The 25,305-nt window shown below is 44.2% G+C and overlaps 1 protein-coding gene across 1 annotated transcript in view; it reads left to right on the top strand.

Annotated features, from left to right (window-relative positions):
* TMEFF2 (transmembrane protein with EGF like and two follistatin like domains 2) overlaps positions 1 to 25,305 on the top strand; it is a 125,059-nt gene that overhangs the window by 86,034 nt on the left and 13,720 nt on the right. Inside the window, exons 6-7 of the mRNA XM_059475821.1 lie at positions 6,432 to 6,580; positions 7,707 to 7,766. Of these exons, the coding sequence (XP_059331804.1) occupies positions 6,432 to 6,580; positions 7,707 to 7,766 (209 nt within the window). The remainder of the gene's footprint in view (positions 1 to 6,431; positions 6,581 to 7,706; positions 7,767 to 25,305) is intronic.

Genomic DNA, 25,305 nt, shown 5'->3' with positions numbered 1-25,305 from the left:
AAAATATATAACGTTTAAAATTATTGCAGAATGGAACTTCACCTTCCCTGTAAAATAGTGCTCTCTGAGACATGGTGGGATCTCACACTTGACCAAATTAGCATATGTGCTCAAATATCAGAGCTCTGACTAGTAAAAATAACACTAGATTTGCATGTTCACATTTTTAGCTCTTGCCTCCCTGTCTCTTTGGTTTTATGCCTTTTTTCTTGACTGACAATTCTCTTTGTGGCAGATTTATTGCTGTTCTGCTGTTTAGACCCTGTAATCAACTAGACACTTGGCTGAAGACGTTAGTCATTTCATTAAGTACTCCTCTCTCAGATATCTCAGGCACAATTTTCTGTTGCTCTGGTTCCAAAAAGCAAATGACCCATGGCCAGCAAAGTCTGAATATGAATCTTTAATAAACAGAGGTAATACCAACAATGCTCTCAGGTTTCCAGACAGCAGAGGGCTAATTAAAAGATGCTGAATGGGGAAGGACTGCCATTGCCATCTCGCTCTGACAGAAATGTGCCTGCATCTGTTCCCAGTGAAACCTCTCCTTTGGAAGCATTGTCTCATTTATCCTCCTTGCTTCCTATCACAGTTACGTAGGAAACCTTCCTCATGCTTCGTGCAGATACTGCATAGTCATTTTTTAAATTTATTTTTCACTAATACTGAATTGCTGGATAAATAATTGCTGGAAACCAAGACTGAATAGTTGTCTTAGGAGTAAATATAAAGCTTGGAGTGCGTTTCTTTTTGTTATCACTGTGTCACTAATGATTATATTCTATTCATGAACTAAGGAAATAGAATCATAGTATTCTCCTACCCTTCATGGGCAAAGAACCATTCTCTCATTTTATTCAGGCTCCTCCTTCCAGGGACAGCCCTTCATAGCCATGAATCCTCCCTTCAGTGGCTTGCTCTCTGCAGGCAAAGGTACTCTCTGTGCCCAGCAAATAATACCATATGCTATTTGCAGAAGCGTGGGGTGTTAGGAGCCTGTGCACTCACCCATGCCTGGTTTATTGACCCCATTAATTTTTATGGAGGCTGATTGAACAGGAAGCCAAGTTGGCTGCTCCAGCTTGGCCAAGCAGCCTGGTGCAGCACATCCCCACCACTGCTGGCACATGGACCAGACTGAGGGCTGGGCAGCGTTTCTTTGTGATCAGGATCCAGGCTGGAAATGAGTTCTTTGTGCTCCTCTCTCATTTCCCTGGCCAGGGAAGAAGCATGATAAACAGGTGAAATCCCAAATTGCCTGTGGGTTCCCTTGTGCTGCTGAGCACCCTCCTTGCAGTTGCTGCCTTGATGGAAGCTGCCAAAGCTCACAGAGCAGAGTGCAGCAGCACACACCCCACAAGCCAGCAGTGAGGCACGGGGAGGTGCCTGCCAGCATCTCACCTGCCTCAGGCTAAGCTCAGCTCTGCCAGCTCTCCCCCAGGCACCCTCCTGGGCCTCTCCTGCATCTTCTCTGCAGAGCTGCACCTCTGCCTGCAGACACTTGCTGGTTCACCCTGGCTGTGACATTCTCATGGCAGCATCCAGCAATGTCATCAAGCAGTGTTGCAAGATCCACCATGGGGAGGTAGCCCAAAATCCTCTCAGCAGGTGCCCAGGCTTGCCCCTTCAGCAGTCTTTTTAATTTGCTTTGGTGTTTTTTGCTTCCATGAGCACCAAAGTAACCACACCGATTGCTGGATGTGCAGCTCCTCCAGGATTATCATCATGTGAAATGAAATGGAATAAAATAAAGTGTCTAAAAGAAAGGGAATGCATTGGAGACTATCACAATGGCCTGGAAGAAAAGACATAAGAAAATGAGCCTTGTTTAATGATTGTTTGTGGTGGCAGCCCAAATTTTAATCAATTAACATACGAGCCCATTGCTTGAAGATGCAAAGGGCCTGTGGAACAGCCTTCCCTCCTTTCTCAGAGGAGCTGCAGGGTATCTGCTGACATCTTGGAGGCTCCCCTTCCTCACAGAGGCTTTTAAAGCTGTGTTTCTGACTGCAGAAGGCATGGGTAAATCTTACACACGTATTCTGTGTATGCTCTTGGGTACAGTTTCATTCTGTGACCCCCTAGGAGACCTCATTGACCTTCCCACAGTGTCTTAAGCGCCAGGAGTGCTCAGTCAGCCTTTCCATTGCCAGGCTTTCTTCAGTGCTACACTTAGGAACACAGAAGGCAAATAGATTTATTGATAGAACTATAATCAGAAGTCATAGGCAGGATTATAACATGGTCAAATGATCCAATTACTTAAAATTCAAGGCATACTGGAGTGCCTCAGGGACTGGGAAGCTGCAGGCAGACAGACAGCCGTGGGACACACCCTTGGCAGTGGGATGGGTGCTGCCAGCCCTGTGCATGACAAGGGTTAGGGGGAGGCTCTCTTCAGGGTAGGGCCTTTCTGTGTCCCACAAGAGCTGGAGGAACTCTCTGTGCCCAGAAAATAACACCATTGGTACTCTCACCAAACACACACCTGAGCCAAGCAGGGATTCATACTTTGGTTCTTGTGTAACACAAGAGAGTCCCACTCTTGCATTTTATAATGCTTCAAGAAGTGAAGGCACCTTTACAGGTTTTCATTCAATGAAATGCATTAAGTGCTGTTCATTATGCATTTATTACCTCACTGGTGGATCCCACTGAAGTCTGAGCTATTCTCAGAGGCTGCATTTGCCTGGGCACACACGTTTGGAGTACATGCTTCACCTTTTTCACTGCAATTTGCCCTTTTGGAATTTGGCTGCATGGTCCAAATGGGCAGATTTTTGCTTCCTCCAGTTTGAAAAAAAGATGTTGGAATACCATAATTTTTCCTGATAAGAGGAGCACTATAAATTAAAAAGAGCCAGCAACACAGGCCCATTAATCTTCCTGATGCAGTCCTGCCTTTTGCACTTCCTGACATATATTTGATGTGGACTTAATTGTGCAGCCTTAGAGTAGGATTTGAGTGCAAAAGCAGTAATAAACTGTGGATGCAAGCTAGAAGTTGTCTGCTGAAAATTGTGCAAGGAGTGGATGATCCTTGCAGCAAGGAGATTGGGGCAGCAAGTTTGCTGTTTTTTCAGCATCCCTGTGGCTGGCTCCGAAAATCAGGCTTCACACAGGGGGTCCTATAAGGCTTTGGAGCATATGGTGTCATCCATTTCTGCTTCAGAGGGATCTGACCCCAGCACAAGCAGCACGTGGCTCGTGGTGCTCACATGGCACGTCCTCTTCATGCAGCTGAAGTTTGCAGAGGTTTGCTTGGAAAGAAAGGCTGGTTGAAATTTTAGAAAGGGGTACAGAAAAACCTTGGTTTTCTTCTCAGTTTTGCTGAGAGAGGCCAGGAAAGTCGTTTTGGGTCTTTGTGTTTTGGAAGGTATCAGAAGATGTAAATAAATGCCTAGTGGGCTCTGAAGCAGTCTTTGAAATCAGTGGGAAATAGGTCTCTGAGATACCAGAAATCCCACACAAAGTGTTTGCATGCATCTTTAAGCATTTAAACACCTTTAAAAATATGTCTCTAAAGTGTCTAACTCTGAGCATAGGTTCCTGCATCCCCTAGGTATTCTTGAAACTGCATCCAAAGTTGCTGAGATTTCCCCTGAAGAGCACCCTTTTGTTGTAATTTTCCCATTGGCTTAATTTTCTCTTGACTGGAAACATAATATATATTAACCTTCACTCATTTTTCTGTAGCAAAATGTAGAGAAGTGATGCTGTTTCTTAGCTGGTTTATTACAAAAAAAGGAGCATATGGCTGATTGTGTCCCATCTGAAATGCAAATGGTAGAGCTACGTGGAAAGAATTGCTATTACTTGAGCAGTAAATGTTTCCTAATGAAGTGAGTTTGACTAAGGTGGGAAGCTGGAAATGGCTGCAGGAAGAAATGATGATGGTTAATATTTCAGTGGAGCAGAACATTCTTATTCTGCTGATAAGGAGATTCTTGGGAAATGCACTGGATTTTTTCCTTATATTCTGTATGTTTATCAGTGTGGGGAAATTGCTACACACAGGGAGCTAGACGCTTTTCTTCGAGTTATGAAATTATGTAATTTAATTTATAACCACAGCTTTTCACCACTGGCCTCTTTGTAAACTGGAGTTTTCTGTATTTAGTGAACATTTGGGGTAAATAGACCTACCCAGTGTAAAAAAAAAATAATTCTAAGAGATGGCTGCTGGTTCCACTGTTTTCCATCACCCTGGGCATATTCCTGGAGGCCAGAAGCCAAAGAGGGTGATGAAGACATCTGACCTAAGCTCAGCAATTTCCTTCTTCCTCTTTCCACCCAAGTTTTGTGTATATCCCTCTACACCTCCAGTAGTCAAAGGTGTCCAGATGTCTGCTGCAAATGGGAGGTGGACTGACTTTTAAACACTTTCTTAAATCAAGCAGCGAGGCTGGAGGCTTGACATTTCCATTACTTAGCTTTGCAAAGGGAGAGCTGTGGATCTGGTGCTGCCAGGTTCAGCACAACCAGTGGGCTGCAGATAGAGCATCAATCTCATGGCTCTGCCTTAATGTCAGAAGGAGCCAGGAAGAGTTTGGATAGCAGCATGTGCACAATTATGTGCTCAGAAGAGCTGGAGCAGCTGCCAGGTCAGACCTCTGGCCTTGTCCCCAAGCAAGATCGCGTTGGGCTTGCTGAGGCTGAGCTGTCCGTTAATGGCACAGTTGGGGACAGAAGATTAGCGTGCCCTTCCCCTGCCGATGCCCAAGGCTGTCTGATGTTGCTAATGATAATGAAGTAGGAGAAACCTAAAGGAAAGAGTCTGCAGCCTGCTGTCAATGGGAACAATTAGGTTTCTCCGTCTTGGAAGCAGTGGTGAGGCTTGCTGGGATCAGGATGTGTCCATGTTAGTGTGTTAGTTCAGATCCAGGGCAGACTGTGGAAGGGAATACCTCCCTGTGCTCTGGTTCACATCACAGGGCAGCCCAGGAGCTCACAAGCTGGGTTCTGGAGTCTCTGGAGATGGTCCCAAGGATTCTGAGGATGGGGCCACCCCTGCCCTGCCTGCATTTGCCCACACGGTGCTCTTGGACATGGGAGCCTTCACCCCTCACAGGGCACAACACTGGGACACAAAACCTGCCTGGGTAACACCTGCATATGGCTTTTTGCTTGCTGAGTTATCCAGGTGCTTCAGAAAGTGCTTGTGCACAGTCTTCCCTAAACCAGCATTCTCCTGGCTTTAATAGTGAGTTGCCTCTCTGTGTCCAGAGCTGGGGAGATCCCACCAGCCTGAGGCAGAGTGCAGTCACATCCCTGCTCCAGTATCAGTCTTGGCAGGTGGTTTTATCCCAGTGGGTGAAGTGAGGCTTCAGTTTCACATCTGTTACAATCAGAGTGCCTCTAGGTTCTGTAATTATTTTCAGAATTAAATCATAAATCAATATAAACTCACATTTATATGGTCTCGGGATCTCTGGCTGGTCAGAGTGACCCCGAGATGCATTAGAAAGTCTCTTTTCCCAGCCTGGCAGTCGAAGAAGGAGTCAGAGCTCTTCATTTCTCGGTCTCAAGGTTGTTTATTGTATCTTATTCATAAATTTTTTACTCCTGTCCAGCTGAGGTCCACTCAGAAAGACAGTCAGAGGTATTCTGCCCACCTCTAGGGTGGTGTTATCTTTTTATACTAAAAACTATGTGTACAATATTTACAAATCCTTTCCAATACTTATCACCTATGTTAGACAGTGAGCTTCTACTCTAAACCAATCTGTAAGTGCCAACATCACAGCAAAAGATGGAGGCCAAGAAGGAGAAAGGCTGGACATGCCCAGATTCCTCCATCTTGCCCCCTGAACCCCCATTCTAAAAACCAAAAAAAAATCTTTTTTTCACCCTGTGATAAATTCACTATCATTCTACTTAAGAATCATTCTGCAGATCTTCATATAAGGTTGGTAATTTGCTCCATGGGTCATAATCAAAACCACAAGGGTCTTGGGCTCTGCGCCAGGGTCTCTGAGCCTCCTGGCAGGGGTCTTGGCAGTCCAGCACAGCCAGAGGGATGTCCTGAATTTCAACAATATGGTATTCCATACAATGGATGGCACCTGAACTGAGGAGAATTTTGTGCTTCTTCAGTTTGCAGGAGGGCTCAGCAGCTTGCTTTATCTGCATATCTCTTTGGTTTACAGGGGATTACAAGTGGTAATGCTGTGGTACAGTTTTCCATGTAAAACACACTTCTTTTATCTTTCTTTTTGCTTGCTTTTATGTGCCTTTTGCCTCTCCCTGCATCTCATTTCCATCAAGAAATACAAATGACCTCTTGACAGAACTTTCTGCTTTCATTATGTTGATTTGCATTGTACAGTCAGGATAATACAAACACTTATATTTCTGAGATATATTTATGATGTCTTGAAAAAAGTTTCTCATATTAGCCTCTTCTTTTTTCTCTTTCTATATCTTTTCAGGTGTGTGTGCAACATTGACTGTTCTCAAACCAACTTCAATCCTCTTTGTGCTTCCGATGGGAAATCTTATGATAATGCATGTCAAATCAAAGAGGCATCATGCCAGAAACAGGAGAAAATTGAAGTCATGTCTTTGGGTCGATGTCAAGGTAACTCTCACAACAAAACTCATTTCAAAGAATGTTTTCAATTTTTGCTCAGGGAGAAAAAAAGAAACAGAACCAGGGCTGGCTTCTTATTGGGTAATTGTTATATTTCCATTAGACTGCTGCAGTTGATGCTGTAGAGCACAGGCTGTGGGTGAGAGGCAGAGCCCCCCATGATGCAGACACAGCGAGGCATGAGAGGGGGGCACCACTCCTAACCCTGCCCAGAGCAGCAGCAGCAGGGCACTGCCCAGCCCTGCACTGGGTCCTGCATCTGTCACCAGTCTCCTGCCCCAAGCAGCTTGCCCAGAGCTCTGTCTGCCAGGCAGCAGCTGGAGCAGGACAGTGGGAATGCCCCTCAGATACATTCTGCCACCCAGGATGGACCCTCTGGTGCTCCATTACCTGGGGCAGCGTGAGGCAGTCTTGGGAGGCTCTCTGAAGAGGTGCTCCCAAACACAGTGCTTGGGCTGGTTCTTCAGGTGATCCTTGCTGAGCCCCAAGATGCCCAATATGCCTGGAAGGAGGTTTTCCAATCATGGCTCAAGGCTCTCTCTGTTCCTCCATAAATACAGTGCTTCTCTGTGCCCATCACTACTACATCACCTGTAACCCTTCAGCTGACTTTAAAAACCCTGTTTTTCTCTAAAATGAAATGAAGAGAATTTGCCTTTCAATTGCTCCTGTAAATAAAGTGTCTGCTGAGGCTCAGACTCTCAATAGCTTTTTTCCTTAGCTTCTGACCCATAAATCCTCAGTACATCTACTTACAAGTATACAGATGTATTAAATACATTCCAGTTTACTCCTGTCTCTTTATAAAAAGTTAACCACCCTAAGTGGCAGTTCATTTCAGGGTACATATTAAAACTCCCCAATAACTTCAAGTAGAGCAGAAATGACAACTCCTGCTTCCGACTGATATATTTATCCCAGCTGCAATCTGTTATCACATATTGTTAGAAAAAAGATCCTGCTGTTTTCACCTGGCAGGCCCAGGAGAGCCTTGCAGCCAGCAGAGATGATGTGTGTGCAAGGGAAGTTAGCTCTGCCTGGGCACTGTGGTGGGGGCATGGGCTGTAGTAAGTCCAGGCTCCCCAGGCAACTCAACACATTTCTTTTCACACAGACAATACTACAACAACTACAAAATCAGAAGATGGGCATTATGCAAGGACAGATTATGCAGGTACGGTTCCTATTCTGTGAGAATCACAATTCACAGGATCTGTGTAAGTCTCTTTTTTCCTTCATTTGCTGAGGTGAAGTGTCCTCATCTTCTAGTATGGTTTTCCTGGTTTACTTTAAAAAAGCACTGCCTTTCCATTACTCTTTCTTTTGCTACAAACTCTCTTCTTAATAAATGGGCTTCTTCTGTTTTTGTCAACCTACAGCTACTCTGGCCATAAAACACCTGTTTGACAGAGGAAATAGGTACTGTAAATTATTTGCCAGAATTAGCAGACATTATTGAAAATTACAGAATCAGTGCACTAGATTATGCATATTTTTGTCATGATATACAGGTTTAAGGAAGTGAAAATCCAGCTCATAGCACTGCTGGGATACCATGAAACGCTGCCATAATAGATATTACCTGTCGGCATTTAACTGTGAAGTTAATAAGGTTCTTAAAATGTGGGGGGGTTTAATGATAAATGGGTTTAATTTATTTAGAAGCTATAGTAAAATATAATGGCTGAATAGCCCTATATGGCACTTGAAATTAAAAACATGTAAATATTGGTGAGTTTGGGGAGACATTTTTTACACCCTTTGCCTGGGAGGATTGATTTAGAAATTGAACGCGTGTGCGCGCACACGTGCATGCAAACGTTCACAGCTCACACTGAGAACGAAAGCCTCTGGGAAGGTCTGGTGAAAATGGGTCAGGTGATGCACTCATTGCTTCAGTTTCCTGACATTTCTGTGGTTTTGAAGTGTTTGGAGAGAGTAGGTGTGGATGGCTGGGTTTGCCTGAGCTGCATGGCTCGGGTGAAAGCCAGGTGACGGTTTCACAGGTGTGAACATTTCCTGCTGGGACAGTGCTGAGGCAGTATTTAATCCAGCTGGTCATCTCCTGTGCCATCCCTGTGACAGTGGGGTACCCAGCCTTAGAAATGATTGTTCTGTTCCTGCTTAAAACAGTGTGTGATGATTAAAACGTAGAGCTCTGAATAAATGATGTCTCGGTCAGGCACAGCAGTGCGAGGTGTTGGGGGTTGCTGCAGCACAAAGCAGGGAGGGTAGAAGTTGCTATGGAAAGAAAATGCTGGAATGAATTTCTAAAAGATCAAGGGTGGGCCATGGTCCAGGTGTTTCCTACTGCCAAGGAGCCCTTCCATTGGGGAAGACAGGAACATGCAAAGAAAAAAGTCTTCAGTCTCTTTGCGCCAAACTCTTGATTACCCTCAGCTTTTTGTGGGAGATATAGTCAGTTTTCTTAAAAGGCTGGAAAGGCTAATGTTGTGTCCTGTGGGGACTGGGGACAGGAGATAAGGCAAGTAGGCCAAAATTATTTATTTTAAGTCAGAAACAAGGCCAAGTAATGTTATCTTAAATCCTTTCTCTTTCTTGCTGGAGAGTTGAGGACAGCACTGCCTTCCCCAAGCTGAGATGAAGGCCTGAAGCCCCTTTTTAGTGTGCAGCCTGTCCTACACTGCTGCTGCCTGGTGGATTTGCTTTAGGATGGCAGGGACCCACATCAGCTCGAGAGGAGACAGCAGGAAGTACCTGAGTTGTAACAAGAAGGGAATGAAAGGCAGGTTGGGGGTTAGGGAGGAGGAGGAGATCGCGATGGTGACAATAGAAAGTCATGTCATGGGTCGTGGAGGAGGAGGAGCACAGAAGGCACCTTGAACTCAAGTGAGCAGGAGGAAGAGAAAAGCTCTTGCTTAGGAGAGGTGATATTTCAGCCTACATTCAAGAGGAGAGGTGGTGGATAGAAGAAAATTGACTGCAGCAAAGTGTTGTCAGGGGTTGAGAGCCAAGGAGGGAGGAATCTGGGTTACCTGACAGGGCAAAGCCAAGGCACAGAGGAGCAGGTCTGTAGTGGAAATGGTCTCCAAGCACCAGGAGGTCAGAAGGAGTGTGGGAACAGATGGTCCAGTGAGAGATGACAGAGACCTGTGGAAAGGACACATGGCACCTTCCTCCCCACAGCCATGGGAGTGATGGAGGCATCCTGAATCAGCAGTGAAGTCCAGCAGGTACCTCAGGCACAGGAAGACACCATTGTTGCTCCTTAAAAAGCCACTTCTTGGGGCTTCTGGTGTGGCTCAGGCCCCAGTGGGCCTCTCAAGGGTGGTGGCTGTGTTCCCTGGGCAGTCTCACTAGGGTCTGTTCACTGATTTAACCTCAGCTACAATTGCCTGTGCTAGCTGAGGTTAAATTTTGTGGGCACCTATTCCTCCGGCTTGAATTTTTTCATTTTTACATACAGTAACAGCATTTAGGGTGATAATTGCTATTTTATGCAGGGCAATCCACTTGCCTCCAGTGCCCCCAAATGTCCGGGGCATAACCCTGTCAGGAGACCTTAGGGGAACAGGACTGCTGTATCAAAAAGCTGCAACAGCCTTCCAGAAATAATCAGGGAAAAGGAAGGCAGCAGTCTAAAACTGAGGCTCAGTGAACATTCATGCCTCAGCGTTTGCCAGACAGGAAGCTCTGTGCCATCCTCGTGTTCTTTCAGCAGCAGAAACATTTGATGGTGATGGCTGTGATAAGAATGTGGTATGTGCTACTTTTTTCTCACCTTTGTATCACCTCAGACAGGAAATGCTGCCCTAACCATGGGGAGCTTTGTGTGAAAAAGCAACAGTTCCTCAGCCTCTGAAGCAATTTCCCCGAGCCTGCAGCTTTCCACAGAATACCTTTGTTCTCTGCCGTTTAACGGCACTAAAAATCGCCGAGACTGTGAGCAACGCACACTTTTAAGAACATTGGCTTGTATGGACGCCTTTCCCAGGGGAGAGTATAGCAGTGGGCATAATTGATGTTGTAAATTATGCTAATGCAGCCACACGCTCTTTGCAGGGACTGTGGTGACTGAGCAGTGAGGGTTTTTCCATAACCACCCCCGCACGCCCACCATGGGGGCCCCCAAAGGCAGCAGCTCTGCAAAGAGCCACAAGTCCCAAAACCCAGCTGAGTCTTTCCATATCCAACTATTCGAACTGTCTGTTCCATCAGCATCTTTGCTCCCTCCTGTTCTTGGCCAGCTTGCTGATGCTCACCAAAAACACACAAATCTTTGGTTTGCAAAGCCAAGGGTACTCGTTCCTTTGGGGGGTAAATCTTCGCTGTAGGTTTGCATTGCCACAGTTTCTAGGGGCTCTTGCTTTACACAGGCAAGATTTATGCCAGCACTCTTAAGTGCCAGACCAATATCACCCAAAAAGTGGTACCCCCTTTTAAAACAAAGCAAACCTGAGACAAGCGAGCTGTAGGAGACCCTTCTCTGACTGTGTCCTGCCTCTCCAAGCTCACCATTCCACCCTTGCCACAGCTGCCTGTGCCATTCGTGTACACTTGTGCCTCTGTGTAGTTATGGCCTCTCCTCTTTCTGAAACCCCAAGGTATTTATTAGGCTTGGGGAGATTTTCACTCTCCTCAACAAATGGCAGATTGTTGACCTTGATCAAGTTTGTGCAGAGAGATTTGGTTTTACTGAATAAATGAATGGGTGCGATTTTTCCCTCAAATCCAATAGAAATACACTTTATCTTGCAATTTCCATGAAAGAGCATTTTGAAGCATTTGAAGTGTAATGTGTGTTTTAGAATGTAGTGTCTGAGCTGAAAGTCCCATGATGGATGTTTTCTTGACTTTCCCCATTATATGCATAAATAAGGCTGTTTTGGTGGCATTTTGGAATTCAGAGACCAGGCAATCAAGGGGTTCTCATCTTGTTAATCCATTTGCCTATTTATTTGTATTCTTCAGTATTGATAGTCTCTTCTTAAGGTCTGGATATTAGCAATTACCCCCCTAATGACTTTATCCTTTCTCATTATCAAATTACAGAGTGGTTTTTTCCAAGCCATTTTGAGCACCATAAGGAATAAGTCAGCATGGATGTGCCATATTTCAATGTTATATATTCATGAAAATTGTCGGTGAAGACACTGACAAATTTGATAGACCTATTCCATAATATCATCTTCCAGGCCAGACAAACCTCCCCATATGAGCATTGATTAGATCAAGTCTCAGCAGCTGAATGCCAGCAGCGCAGAGGAACTGATGGAAGGGGGAAGGAGGCATTTTCAGCCCCAATAGTCTCCTCTGGTGAAAAATGTGCATCCACAAGTGGTCAGTCTGAGCTGTATTTTTGGGTTCCTCGAGGGCAGTGCACTCTCCTTTGGCAGCAGCCTCAGGTGGTGCCTTCTGGGCTCTTGGGGAGTCCTGGCACTCTCCTGCAGGCAGTGCCTTGGCCCACCTTGCCAGTGCTGTTGCTGTGCCCAAAACTGACAACGAGCACAAAATGCTGCACGTCTGCTCATGGCTGCTCTGTTCGCTGCTCACCCTCCTGGCTCCCCATGGGATTTCAAACCTGCATGACAGCCTTGGATCTTTTTCAGAGCACTTCTGGCACCGGGGCCTTCCTGGCACTCCCGGGGCTGCTCGGGCGAGTAATCCAGCAGATGGATGTGTTGCCCAAGCAAACTCACAGCTCCACCAAAAAGGGCAAAATCCATCTGTGTCAACACATCATCTTCCCTTGGCTGGGGCAGGGCTATGGGATGAAGGCCATGACAGCCATCGCACGTTACAAGGATAAAGAAGAGTCTCAGACTCTTCAATGAGTCCCTTCAAAAGTCCAAGAGTCTTGGACTCCAAAGTAAATACAATTGAGTCACAATTATCTTTGTTGTCTGTAACAGGCCTGGAGAGTAGCCAGGAATCAGAACAGTAGTGCTGAATTTCTATAGTGACAATTTCTAATTCACCCTCCCCTGCCCCGGACTAAAATATGAGAACTTCAGACCAGATTCCTTCTCCAGATCATAACATTTTCAAAGTAGGTTAAGTTTGGAGTGTAAACCACTTGACATTGTCTGTTTAAATTAAATTTTGTGTCTACTGGTGTGTCAGCCATTTGCTGAACTGCTGAAGAATAATAAAGCCCCAGAGCTTAGCTATGGGATATAAACTGGTGCATTTTTGTTCTGCCTTTGTGAACCAGGCTCTCCTTTCTTCTTAATGGAATTAGCAAGTGAGACACAAAGCTGAACACTGTGCAACCATCACAGCTAGAGAGAAAATATTTCTCATCTGCAGCTTTGTAAAAATGTGAGGGAAATTACATCCTTGCATATGCAGATTTGCTTGCCTTTCGATTCCTCAGACTCAGAGGTTCTCACACTAAATAAATAGATTATGTAGAAAGCCTTCCTGCTATTCCATCAAATCACTAAAATTGAAAAAAAAATAGATTTTAATATTTTGACAGCTGTGTGGCAGCATGAATGCTGTCTATCTGCGGCCTCCACCTGTGCTCACACACACACAGACACACACACTCCAACCTGTGAAAGAACAACAATGGTACAATTCATACATTTTGTTTTAAAATGGGAAGCTTTTTAATGTTGCTTGAATTGTTGTTTGCATTTAAAAATTGCTATTTGCATTTTTTGCAAGGTTTTATGAAAATATACTTAAGTTTTATGCGCAGTGAAAGTCCTCAAAAGGTGGTAGATGAGCTCTGCAAAACACAGGAAAAAAGCCCAGTCTAGATTCTTCTGAGGGGTTTTTGAACACAAGAGCCTAGTCTCCAGCCCTTTTGTTGCCTTGCAGCTCCTCCAGTGTTGTTGGAATCCAGAGGAAAATCTAAAAGGCAGTGATAGATGCCAGCTATTGGATCAGTAAATCCCACTGCCAGCTACTTCTGAACTCAGGTCTGAGTGGACAACAGAGTCAGTCCCAACCACTCTCATGGCCCCCAAACCTCCACTTGTCCTGGGTGTTCTTGAAATGAAAACCTGCAGCTACTTCTTTTGTGATTTAACTCCAGGGCTGTAAAAGGTGGAGTGTGGAAAGTCCCACTCAAGCATTTCCTGAGTCATGAGGAAGACTGGATGTTTTATTTCTAAAATAGGAAAGGCTGGGTCAATAATGCAGTTGCCATGTTATGGGCACTGCAGCACAGGCTACCCCAAGTGCTTTTCTTCTGTAGAACCCTCTCAAATTTACCTTCAGATGCTGCTTGGCTCTATCTTGCTGAAATCTCCATAATTTTTTTGGAATGGGAGACAGACACACTGTTGTAGGGGTCACGTAATAGCCTCACAAACAAGCCCCCTGCCAGGAAGAAAACTGCAGCACTCCAGAGCTCTGTGCCATGTGATTTAACAGCACTTACTCCTAACAGTCTCTTCCTGGAGGAGCATGCAAAATAAAAACAGGCTTATGGAGATTTTAAAAACAAGCGAGAGGGAGAGAGAAATATTGCTCATTTAATCTGCCAGCCTCAAGAGAATACCTCACTTTTTATGGGAGTTCTCCTCTAACTTTGAATTGCACACGCTAAGCTTGGTAAAATGTGCCTTGTTCTTTTGGATTTCTGGGGCTTTTTGGTTTTATAATGAGATAAATTGTGTCTTTTCATTACTTAAAATTTCCCAGTGTCATGCTCGTGGAACCTGTAATTGTTAGCATTAAAACTTAAATTAGGTCTCAGGTGAACTGCTAGACATCTCTTTGCCTTAGACTGATGTAGCTCAAGGAGGAAGAACATTTCCATTTGTGCCTCTAAAGCTTAGCCCTTAATTCAGTCACTAATGAATGTGAATCAAAAGTTGCAGAATTCATTTCTGCTTTTTTCCCATAATAAACAAATTCAGTATTGTTGTGAGTGAACATTATAAAGAAAGCTATTTGATTTGCATTAAAGCTTGGGAGCCTGAAAATTCAATAAATCCAGGCTAAGAATCTGATCTGTAGGAAACAAACAGGGGAAACAATTCCAACTTGTAACACCAGTATTAGCATGGGCAGCCTAAAAAAATATAAAACCAGACCAGGCTTTTTTACTGCTGTCAGCATCTCTGAAGTATTTAACTCCTGGAAGTGAATTCAGGTGTAAATGATATGTGGGGTGAGAGTAGAGGTTGTAATCCAAGTATATTTTTTCATGTGGGGTTTCCATCAGAACTGTGAGAAATTCATGAAGCTTGCTCCAAACACTTCTGCTTGCCCAAGACTTGCTTGCTGTGTGCCTTACTTGTTGATTTTCCCCTTATGCTATCATGTTAACAGTCTTCTGTAACATTTTGTTCTCTTAAAGGTTATGGATAAAAACAGAAATTCTATGTGCAATAGAGATGAGCAGACCTGAGTTCATGAAGGCATTTCTACAGATTCTTCCATTTGTGTCCCATTCCAGAAGCACACAGGGTTCCATTTACATATGTTTGGTTGTAGGCACAGTTTGTGGTGGTTGGGAGTGGAGCTGAGCCTCATCCCCAATGGGCACAGCTGTGAGAGCATTGACAGCAATGAGCCATGGAGTGACCAACACCAAAGGGAACAGAGGGCACACAGGTGCAGTGCATCAACGTGAGGGGAACAAAAGGTTGGGCTGAAGAACAAGAAAGAGCAGAGCTTGCAGCCCTCTGAAGTGAGATGGTCTTTGTCTCTGTGGGCAGATCCCTGAAGCCTTCTGATGTGGTGTTGTGTTACTGTGTATGGGTGAATGCTTAAAGCCTTCTGAAATTGTATGGTGATACTCTGTGTGTTGTGGCCATCTCAGCTGTGACATTTGGTGTTATTTGGAGCACAGGAGCCCATCTTCACAAGCAAACCTGAACCTTTCAGTACTTGCTGATCTCTTGGACTTCTGCTCAGTATCTGTATTTTGATCTGAAGAATGGGCAAGCTGAAAGGAAGGTAAAGCTTGCAGAAAAGACACCTTCCTGCTTAGACATAAAAATATGATACCAAAACTCAACACAAGCTGATTTGTGCCTGATTTCTCAACTTGTCTTTAACCACATACCAACTTCCTAAATATGACCTCTAATGGCAAGAATAGGCACCCTCAAAAAATTACATTTGTGGTTTGCAGTCATGCTAGTTTTTATGTTCTACTTACAGCTACTCCAAAATTTGTCTTTCCTAACCTTTGTTTTCTGAGGTTTATGGGAATGAAACAACATGATCTACAGCCAGTGTTTGGCTGCCATGGATATATGGAATATGCACCATAATTCCTGGCTGTAGCCACTGCTATTGTGAAGGGATTTACAATTATCCAAAAAGGTCTCTTTATATCTGACTAAATCACTTTGTAGCACCTAGCTAATACTGCATCTTCACCATTTTCAAGCCCCTCCTTTGAGATAGACCAGCATTAAATAGCAAAGTTCTGTGTGAACTCCAGCTAACAATGCAGGCCGTGAAGTGGCTGTACTTAAATTTACTGCAGACAGCCCCAGACCTGCTGCACACCAGAAATCACAGGGAAGCTGAAGTTCTTCTCCCTTTGGGGTCTAGAAGGACTGTGCAGCCCAGTTCCTCTGTGGGACCAACAGTCTGACCCTTAGGGTGATGGAGGGTCACATGTCACTTTTGGGGGACTCTGCTGTGGTACCTGGGTTTCACACTCTGCTGCTGTTGTAGGTGACACTCTGCAACCCCAGCACTTCATCCACGTGCCGGGAGCATGGTAGATACTGGTTTTGGCATTTTGACACCCTGAAGGCATTTCCCTCTTGATAGAATCTTCTTTCCTTTCTCAATTCCCCTGCTTCCCCTACAAGAAAAGAAAGTTTAAAAAAAAAAGTATCTGAGACAAGATTCTATCAAACTTCCTCAAGGAACAGGCTGGGAAATTAACCCTGTTTTCTGAATGTGGGGAGGAATTTCCCTCACCCTTGGTTCCATCCTTCCTCTGGGCTCCAGGCACTTTGATCATCTCAAGAGTCATCCTTGAAGGATACTGTTCCAAATGGTGCACAGCAGCTGTCTGCCATCCACTACACTAATTTGAATTAGTTAGATAGATATTAAGGAGCACCACAGTGTATTTTTATGCCCAGCAGCTCTATTTTAGGCCAAATTTCTGTGAATTTGCTGTTAGGAATCCTTGCCTTCCCAAGGATTTGAGAGTTAAAGTTATAATGAGATGCTAGAATATCCGTTTTCAGGAAACATCAACATTTAAATATTTGTGTTTGATCTAGTCTGAAATGTAAAAAAAAAATTATTTTGAAATATTCATAGAACTGAATTTCCTCAGAATTTTGTTTCATGGGATGTTTTGACATTCTTTATGAAATGTTAGATATCAAAATACCACAAGATGAAAGCATATGACAGTTGTAATAAATAAATTGTAACCATAAGGAAAGTTGCTACTTAGAACTGACTGAAACATCCTTTTTTGTAGAAGGAGTATCATCATGTCAAATTGCAATACAAACACGAGATAATTTGATCATTTAGACACGTGCAGTGGTAACCTGAGCCTTTTTTCACCTGGATTCAGGAGTGTAAATGCATCTGGTGGAATTAAAGGAAATACAGTTGGAGAAGAAAAGAAGGAGCTGGTATATTTACTTTTAGTAGACCTTCAGAATTAGACCAGATGGAGACAAGTGCCAAATTTTGCCTGGTTTAATCGATTTGGGTAAAGAAAGTAAAAACAGACAAATATTTTGCCACAACAATTTCACTGGGCTGATGGTTCCACTTCTTTCCCTTGAACACACCTGCTAAAAGGTGAATTTACCTTTTACATTGAACACACCTGCTAAAAGGTGAATTTACCTTCTCCATTGAACACACCTGCTAAAAGCCACACCCTGCACTGATTTTTCAAGCAATGCAACATAACTATTCTTTCCTTATTAACATTTAATGTATGAAACCACAAGTGGCAGAAGCTTGTTTCTGAAGGAAAAGGGAAATGATTTAGAGAAAGCATGAATTTCAGTGGGAGATGCAGCAGTTTGAATATAAGCTGTGCCTTCTTCCGTGCTTCTGTCCATACAAACATTCCTGTGCATTCAGGATAAACCCAGCCTCGGCAGTTTGAGGAGCACCTCTGTATCACCGAGCAGGCAGAAGTGCTCTTAATAACTGAGGTTTGGAAAGCAATATTCCCCTGCCTAGAAAGGTGACTTCCTACACACTTGGGCTGTCATTTTACCTTGTACCCATGAGTGTTAAGTGACTGTGAAACTCTCCTCTTGGAAATACAACAGCTGTAAACAAAATGTGCTATTAGAGTGCCTGTGCCAGTGCATGTCAGAATATTATCAGCACTGAATCAAAATGCACTGCTTTGCCTATTGCTGTTACCACAAGCCTTAGCCGTTTTAGACAGTATTACATAATGGTAAAATATTTTTCAGGGGAGAAAAATAAATTAAAATTCTCTCCCGATGGTTTTAATCTCCCTCTTATTTTATCTGTGGTTTAAAACTGTGTCAGGTATACATCAAAACCACCCCTTCCATAGAGTATTTAGTTTACAATTTCATTTAATAATGGAAGTGTGCTTCCATCCAGCTAGGATGGGAAAGGATTAAATAAAAAGCACTGTTCTGAAATCAAGTAACAGTAGTGCAGCCTGTCTCCATGCTCTCTGCAAATGAAGTAGCCATGGAAAAGCTTGTTATTAGTCTATAATATCAAAACTGATAAACTATTAGTGTTTTGTCAGGCATGATAAATGCTAACCATTTTCCTCTGCAGATTGCCTCAACAAGAACTGTGACTGTTTTTAGACACATCTGGCACTGCAGATTTTTTTTCCATCCTGCATTTCAGTGATTTAAAAGGCATTGGCTGGGCAGAAGGATGTCAGCTGTTTGGTTTAAAATACTGTTATAAGAGTCAATAAGATTTAAAGAGGCAGTAGGTAAAATTCCAGCCTTGGTGAATGTAGTGGGAGAATGGCCATTGAGTTTAATGGCTTTGAGATTTCTCTGTATGGCTTTTTTGTCTATTTTTATTCTTAGTAAATTTTCCATTTCATAGAATTGCCCTTTCTTTTCCATTCAGCTTCTCCTGCTTTCAATATTAGCTCTAGGATTGGGCACAGAGTTAAAATACCAAACCCTTTATTTTCACAAATGCCATCTTTACAGCTCACTTCTGTGGCACTGCTGGAAGACAATAATAACAGGTGTATAAAAATAGCAAATGCAGGTATTCGTTTATTTTAAAAAAGATGTTCTTAATAGGCTTTTCTGTCTGTGCTTCAAAATGAGCTGTGTGACCGGTGATGAATCCCAGGACCTCTGGAGCTGTTCCACTCTTTATGGAAGGAAATTGCAGGGTGAGCTCTGTGCTTGCTTTCTGCCCCATCACTCAGGGATGGCCGGGGGTCTGGATGGAAGGGTTTGATGGGAGATAAGCCACCAGATGCTCTCTGCTGTTGGTGCATTTCAGCAGGCAGAGTCTGGGCTGGGTGCATGGGGAAGTCAGCAGGAGGACACTGGAAGAGTTTGCAGTGAGCGGACAAGGGGAGGTGACAGCTCCATAGCCGTGTCTTCAGTGTGCCTTGGAGGGGTCTCTGGCAGCCCCTCAGGCTCTGATGGGCACAGAGTGTGTTCTGCAGCCTTGGGTGGGCTCCTCTCTGCATCTCAGAGATCAGCTACTGCCTGATAGACCTGTGGTGCTGGAGTAATTGGCAAAAAGCTTAAATTTGTGTGGTGATATTAGAGCCTTTTGAGGCAAACCCAAGAACACTCAAAGGTTTGGCTCTGTCCCTCCATTTCAGGGTTTCATGACAGATGGGAAAGAGTGTATCTTTGGTAAAATAGCAGGTTTTGCTGCAGTGACATTTTATATTGTTTTATCCATTTTCTCCTACACTTAAAATTGGGACTAGTAAGGGATATCTCTCCAGCTCCAGGCATGGGAAGATATGCACACTGCTTGGTGTGCTCCTGTTTACCAAGCAGGAATTTCAAACATACAGTCTGCTGAAAGCCAGCCCTCTGGGCAGCCACAAAAGATTTTAACAATACAGCTGGACTGATACAAAAAGCAAGGTTGTAGACTGTGTGGACCCACTGCCATCACAGTTTTACAATGCAGGACTCAGGGCAAAGGGGTGAGTAAAAATAGCATCAAACCATGTAGGATTCATCCCTCAGCAAGTGTTTGATTTGTATGGAGGAGTGATCACGGGTTTGCAACATGCCAATAAAATGTTTCTGAGCATAACAAAACTTTTCTGAATAGCCTGAACAAAAGTATGGCTGAAACCATGCTTTTAGCCAACAACAGACATATCTCTGAGTAGTCACAGGCCATTCAGGGTCATGCTCTGGCAACTAAAATAACCAGGATATTCACAAGGGATTTGCCAGGCATGTGATCCAGGAAGTGTACAAAAATACCACATATAGGAGTCAAGTATTTTTATTTCAGTCTCCAATTTTCTCACACACACTTCCCCCAAAATTCTGCAGCTCTTTCTTTAGTTTCCTGGATGAATCCTCTCAGGCAGCATGTTTTTACAAGCACAGATGCTACCTTGGAAAAAAAGAAAAGAGGGAAGGGAGCCAAGTGGGTGTTACACTTCAGCTTGGCAGCATCTTGCCAACATGTGCCCCAAAAAAAAAGGAAAAAAGAAAAAAGGACTGCTTTTAGTAATCAAAACTGAATATGAAATCAGTGCAAAAACTAGGACTGTAAAACCTTCAGAGTGTCAGAAGGACTGAAGGAAACGCCTTGTAGCCAAAATGACATCCCTGACCTACTTGTCTGCGCTGTCACGTACCTGGGTAACCTTTTCTTACCTGTGCCTTCCATCAAACCTCTGACAATTCTGCCATTCATACTTGCTTTCAACTGTAATTTTTTGAGATTGTTTGAAGTGTGAAACCAGAAAGTAAAGCCTCATAACACCATGCTGACAGACCTAAATATAAGTCAGAGACCTTTTCAAGCACCGCTTCTCTGTGGAAAACAATCCATTCAGACCTGGAGTTCCTATTGGAAATTAGGGAGCAGCCTGGTAATTGGATTAGGGTGTGCTTTTATGTGCAGCAGTTACTCGAGAGGAAGTTCCTGCTTTGTTTCATTGATTGCCTGCCTGATCTTTCTGTCAGTAAAAGCCATGCAGGCAGCTGAAAGGGTGAGGATGGATGGAAAATGTGTTATGTAAGATGTGCCTGTTCTCTGAGTGTGATCGGGTGGATACAGGCTCTAAGTGCATCTCCACACAAACTGAAGCATGCTTTGTTAATCTACAGTTTAATTGCTTAAAAGCAATTTCTATCAGTGTACTCCTTACAATCTGGAAGAGCTGCTACTTGCACCAGTCCTGCATAAGTGCCAAAGAAGGGGAAACTTCAGGACATCTGGGGTTGGATATGCGAATTGGAGTCTAGACATTGGAGAGAAAAGGAAGAAACTGTATTTGTCTTCCACATTTCTAGAAGAGGTTTGGAAATACCAGATAAAATTTACAGGTGTGTTCCTGGGAACATGCCAGGCTCAATCATACATGATACAGGAGTTGATGTGGCAGGAATTGCAAGGGCATAACTTAGGGCACAGCAGCGCTGCTCCAAGAGGACTTGCACCCCATTTCTCCAATTTCATCATCCCCATCAAGGAAATTATATGTCCTAGGTGGGCAGGATGAATCCTGTTTTTTTCTGGATGGGCTCCCTCCCATTTTTCTGCTGGAGCTCCCCCCAAGCACACCCTCAGCTGGGAGATGGAGCCATCATCAGTCATGCGACTGTCCCCCGGGGCAACGCCAGCCAAACGATCCTGCTCCTTCCACACATCAATATTCCTGACACCCGTCTTCAAACTTAGGTCATGCATATCCATCTACTTTTCAAAAAGTGTCAGAAGGATACAAATATCCCTTCACTATTTTTAGAGCCATATCAAAAGTATTTATCAGCTTTCTGGCACCTCATCCCATTTGTCATAGTTGATGCTATCTACCAGTTGGCAGTGGAGGATGAGGTGCTCTAGAAATGCAGTGGCGGGTGGATGAAAGTCCATAAGCTGAGACCACAGCGAAGGTGACTCTTGGGAGTTGTTGTGCCTGTTGTCACAGTCAGAAAGAGCCTGTCATGGTCTTCTGAGAGCAGGCAGAGCCCCGGGGCTCACGGGAGCAGCTCATCCCCACCTCGGTGTTTCCCCACCCAAGGGGATGTGGAGGCAGCAGGGAGCTCAGGCTGGGAGCAGGGCTGAGCTGTGAGAGAGGAGGACAGCTGATGTCTGGTGACCACCATGGGCTCTACTGCCCACCAGCCCTCCCACACCACCTGGTGATGCCCAAGGAGTGCTTCCCTCAGCACACACCCTGCCTGTGCATCCCAGCTGCAGCGTGCACGAGGATGGAGCTCAGTCTGTATTACACATAATTTGTACTGCTCATGCAAGGTGGCACGGGAGAAGCGCTGAGAGTCGTGTTTTGCCATGCACACATTGCCAACAGGAAACTCTTCCAGCGCCTCCACAGCACACACCTTGAGGCCTGAGCTCTTCCATGTGCAGGTAGCATGTTCTTGGGCCTCATGCCACAAAACCAGGCTGTTTTCATAGCACTGTTGGTTTTTAGAAGGCAATGTATTCAGGTTGAAACTTTGCCCACATACCATCTGCTTCAGCCTTATCTTCTTTGACAAGAAAGCTGAATATATAATGTCCACTTGGCTTTCCTGGTGTTACATAAGGTTGTGGTTTTTGTGTTAGGTTTGCAGTTTCAGAGCTCCTCAGTGGCTCCTGCAACATGCTCCTGCTCTTGTTTTCAAGTGAAAAATCAGTGACAAAAATCAATACCATCTTCATAGCTATAATGAATGTGACCCACAGGCTTTTTTAGGATGACCACAAGCTTCCATCATATGTCTGAGGCCTATTTGCAAATATTGATTGGTGTTGCAGATTATCTGTAGCCATTTCATATGAAATCTTAAGGTCTTGCAGTTTTGCTCTCTGTGCTCGGTTTGGTATCAAAGGTACAGCTATAAATCACAAGACCCACCCAGACACACTATTGATAGCTAAGGTTGCTGAATTGTGAAAATTAATCGTTTCAGGGGGTTTTTCAGCTGCTTAAGGAGGATGGTTCTCAGTCAGCTCCAAGTGAGGGAAAGCACTGCTTTGGAATCACAGCAGACTGTTTACTTGAAGTTGGGGAAAAAAAGTGGAACCTTCATATGCAAATGTATGGCATTTGGAAATGTCATATAGCCACATCTACATATAAATAAGCTGCTCTGGAGTGCTGCACTAGCCGGGCTGCTTTGATATAGAAATTGCATAGTAGCACACAAAGCAGAAACAGCAGGACGCCGCTTGGTCAAGTTCAGGGAGTTTTGTTCCTTAATCATCACATAACAAAGTTAACTAATAGTGCTGTGTCACTGCAGTGCTAGTGTGGGAAGGGTTGTAAAGAGCTGCTGGTTAGTGAGAATCAAGTCTGTGTGCTGCTGGGGCTGTGCAGCATAAATGGGGTGGTGGTCTGTCTGCTGTGCTCCAAAAGACAGTGCTAAATGTAGATATTCCTCTGGTAACATCCCTCATAGCCATCCTCTGCAGATCCACACCTGCTTTCTCTGAAGGAGACACAATTTGATTGAAAGAAGCATCTTCTGCTGCTAACATCCACATACTGGGATGGTGTTTCCATCTCTGTTTAATCTGGTATTAAACAGTAAATTGAAACTCTCAGACTTTTTCAGAGAGGACATAGAGAGGACCCCTGACCTGGTTGTTCCTGCCCATATTTTACCCCCTCCAAAACTGGCTCTAATGAGTAGCTGGAGGAGAGGTGGATGGGAGAGAAAACAAGCTGTGGGCTCAGCTGTTGGGAGGAATTTCTCACAGAGGGTGACACCCACTCTGCTCCTGCAGTGCCGTGTGATGGATCCAGCGCTCGCCCCTGTGCCTTCAGGCACACAGCCTAATTGGAGGGAACCTCACAAATCTCAAAACTGACACCAACTCTTCTTCAACACAGAATTACAATAATAATAAGGTTAACTCATCCTCTAAGGGCTCTGTCATGAGCTGCCTAAGGAGATCTTGTGCAAGGAGATAAACTTTATTTCTTTACACTTCTGGTTTCTGAAGGGGGAGGACGCTGCTCCCACAGGGCTGGTGGCATCTCTCTTAGGCAGGAAAATCTGAGTGAAGGGAACGTCAGCAGCTTGCCAAAAACAAAGAGTAGCTGAGTTAGCACGAAGGGGGATTTAATCTATTCTAAGAATGGGGTTAACACAGATTTATTCAATCCTGACACAAAAGAAGGCAGCACAAACTGGCCCCCCTTACCTAGGGCTTTGATAAGCCCACAATACAGCCCTGCATCATTAAATCACAAGCTAGCAATGATTGCAGCTCTCAAGATTGGCCTTGGCAGTGGCTGCCCTAAAGAGCTCTGTTTACTTCATCTACAAAAATGTGGGGAGATGGCTTGGGGACAGGTGACACACAGATGACACGGAGAGCTGGGGACCTCACAGTGGTCCTCTGTGGAGCTGCTGCAGGGAGAGCTCAGTGCATCAGCCTCCCTTGAACATCCTGGAATCAAGTGTGGATTGAGAGGGAGAGCTCAGGGGACCAGCCTCCTCCTGGTGTCCTGGAATCAAGGGTGGAGTGCAGCATCAAAAAGCAGTGACTGCTGCTTTCGGGGTGGCCTTGGTCAGGGTGAGATGCTGAAATGTGGCCGGGAAGCAGAGGAGGTCAGACAAGGTGAGCAGCAGCCTGCCTTGCCTCCTTGAATGAAACAATCACCCCAGGGAGGAGCTCAGCCTACTGTGAGCACCTGGGCATGGAGAAAATGCTGCTTTGGAGCAACACATTAGCCCAATGTGTTTTTTCTCTTCCAAAAACACCCAAGTGGTGTTTTTTCTCTTCCAGTATAGGTTACATTGCTGGGTGTTCCCGTTCAGAGGTGTGAGCAGTGCTTGCTGCCACATACCCACATCACTGTGCAACTTTGGGTTGTATTGCACCTTGTATTGCAATAATTACTTGGTATAACCTTCTTTTACATGCAGGAGCCTTGGAGTTTAGGGGCCTGTACAATCTCTAGGGTAAGGCATCTGTGAATTCAAGGGGACAACAGACACTGCGAAAAACAAGGGTAAAAAAAAAAGTAAAAACCAGTCCTGGTTTAGTTTTGAGTAGACAAATGTTCTTGTTATGTATGCAGGAAAATGATTAACAAGTTGCTTGATTTCAATCACTTTTCTCAAAGAAGGAAGATACATTCACAGATGTTGTAAATAAAAGTGCTTCTTGATTTCCAAAGTTCAGCAACAGCTTTAACATATATAGCATAACCCCCATATATATGCTGACAAGCTGAAAGTATTCTGTTCTCCATTTGAACATCTGGGGATTATTAGTGTCTTAATTCATTGGTTTCTATTATTAATTATGGCAGCAGGCTGAATAATTACGATGCATTGCTGCAAAGACAGAGCACAATATTTTTTTTCGAAGTGCACTAGGACATCTTGCCATCATCTCAAACATAAAAAGCCCTAGATTATTTTTAAAAAGGAAAATGGATTTTATCTTATTCCAGGGAACTGATTTGCATAGGGACATTTAAAATTAATAAATTACTGTGTTCAGCAAGCCTATTTTGTGCCTGAGAAAAGAAGTGAATGTAATTTATTTCACCATGTTCCATTTCTTTTTTCCCCTTGGTGAAGCAGCTAATATGGGAAGGGTATTTTTTTTTGCAGTTTATGTAGAAAAGCTAGCTTCAAGTTTGTACTTGG

The sequence above is a fragment of the Ammospiza nelsoni genome, chromosome 7 (genome assembly GCF_027579445.1).
Source record: "Ammospiza nelsoni isolate bAmmNel1 chromosome 7, bAmmNel1.pri, whole genome shotgun sequence".
Taxonomy (NCBI): Eukaryota; Metazoa; Chordata; class Aves; order Passeriformes; family Passerellidae; genus Ammospiza; species Ammospiza nelsoni.
This window is presented reverse-complemented; position numbering and strand designations above follow the sequence as displayed.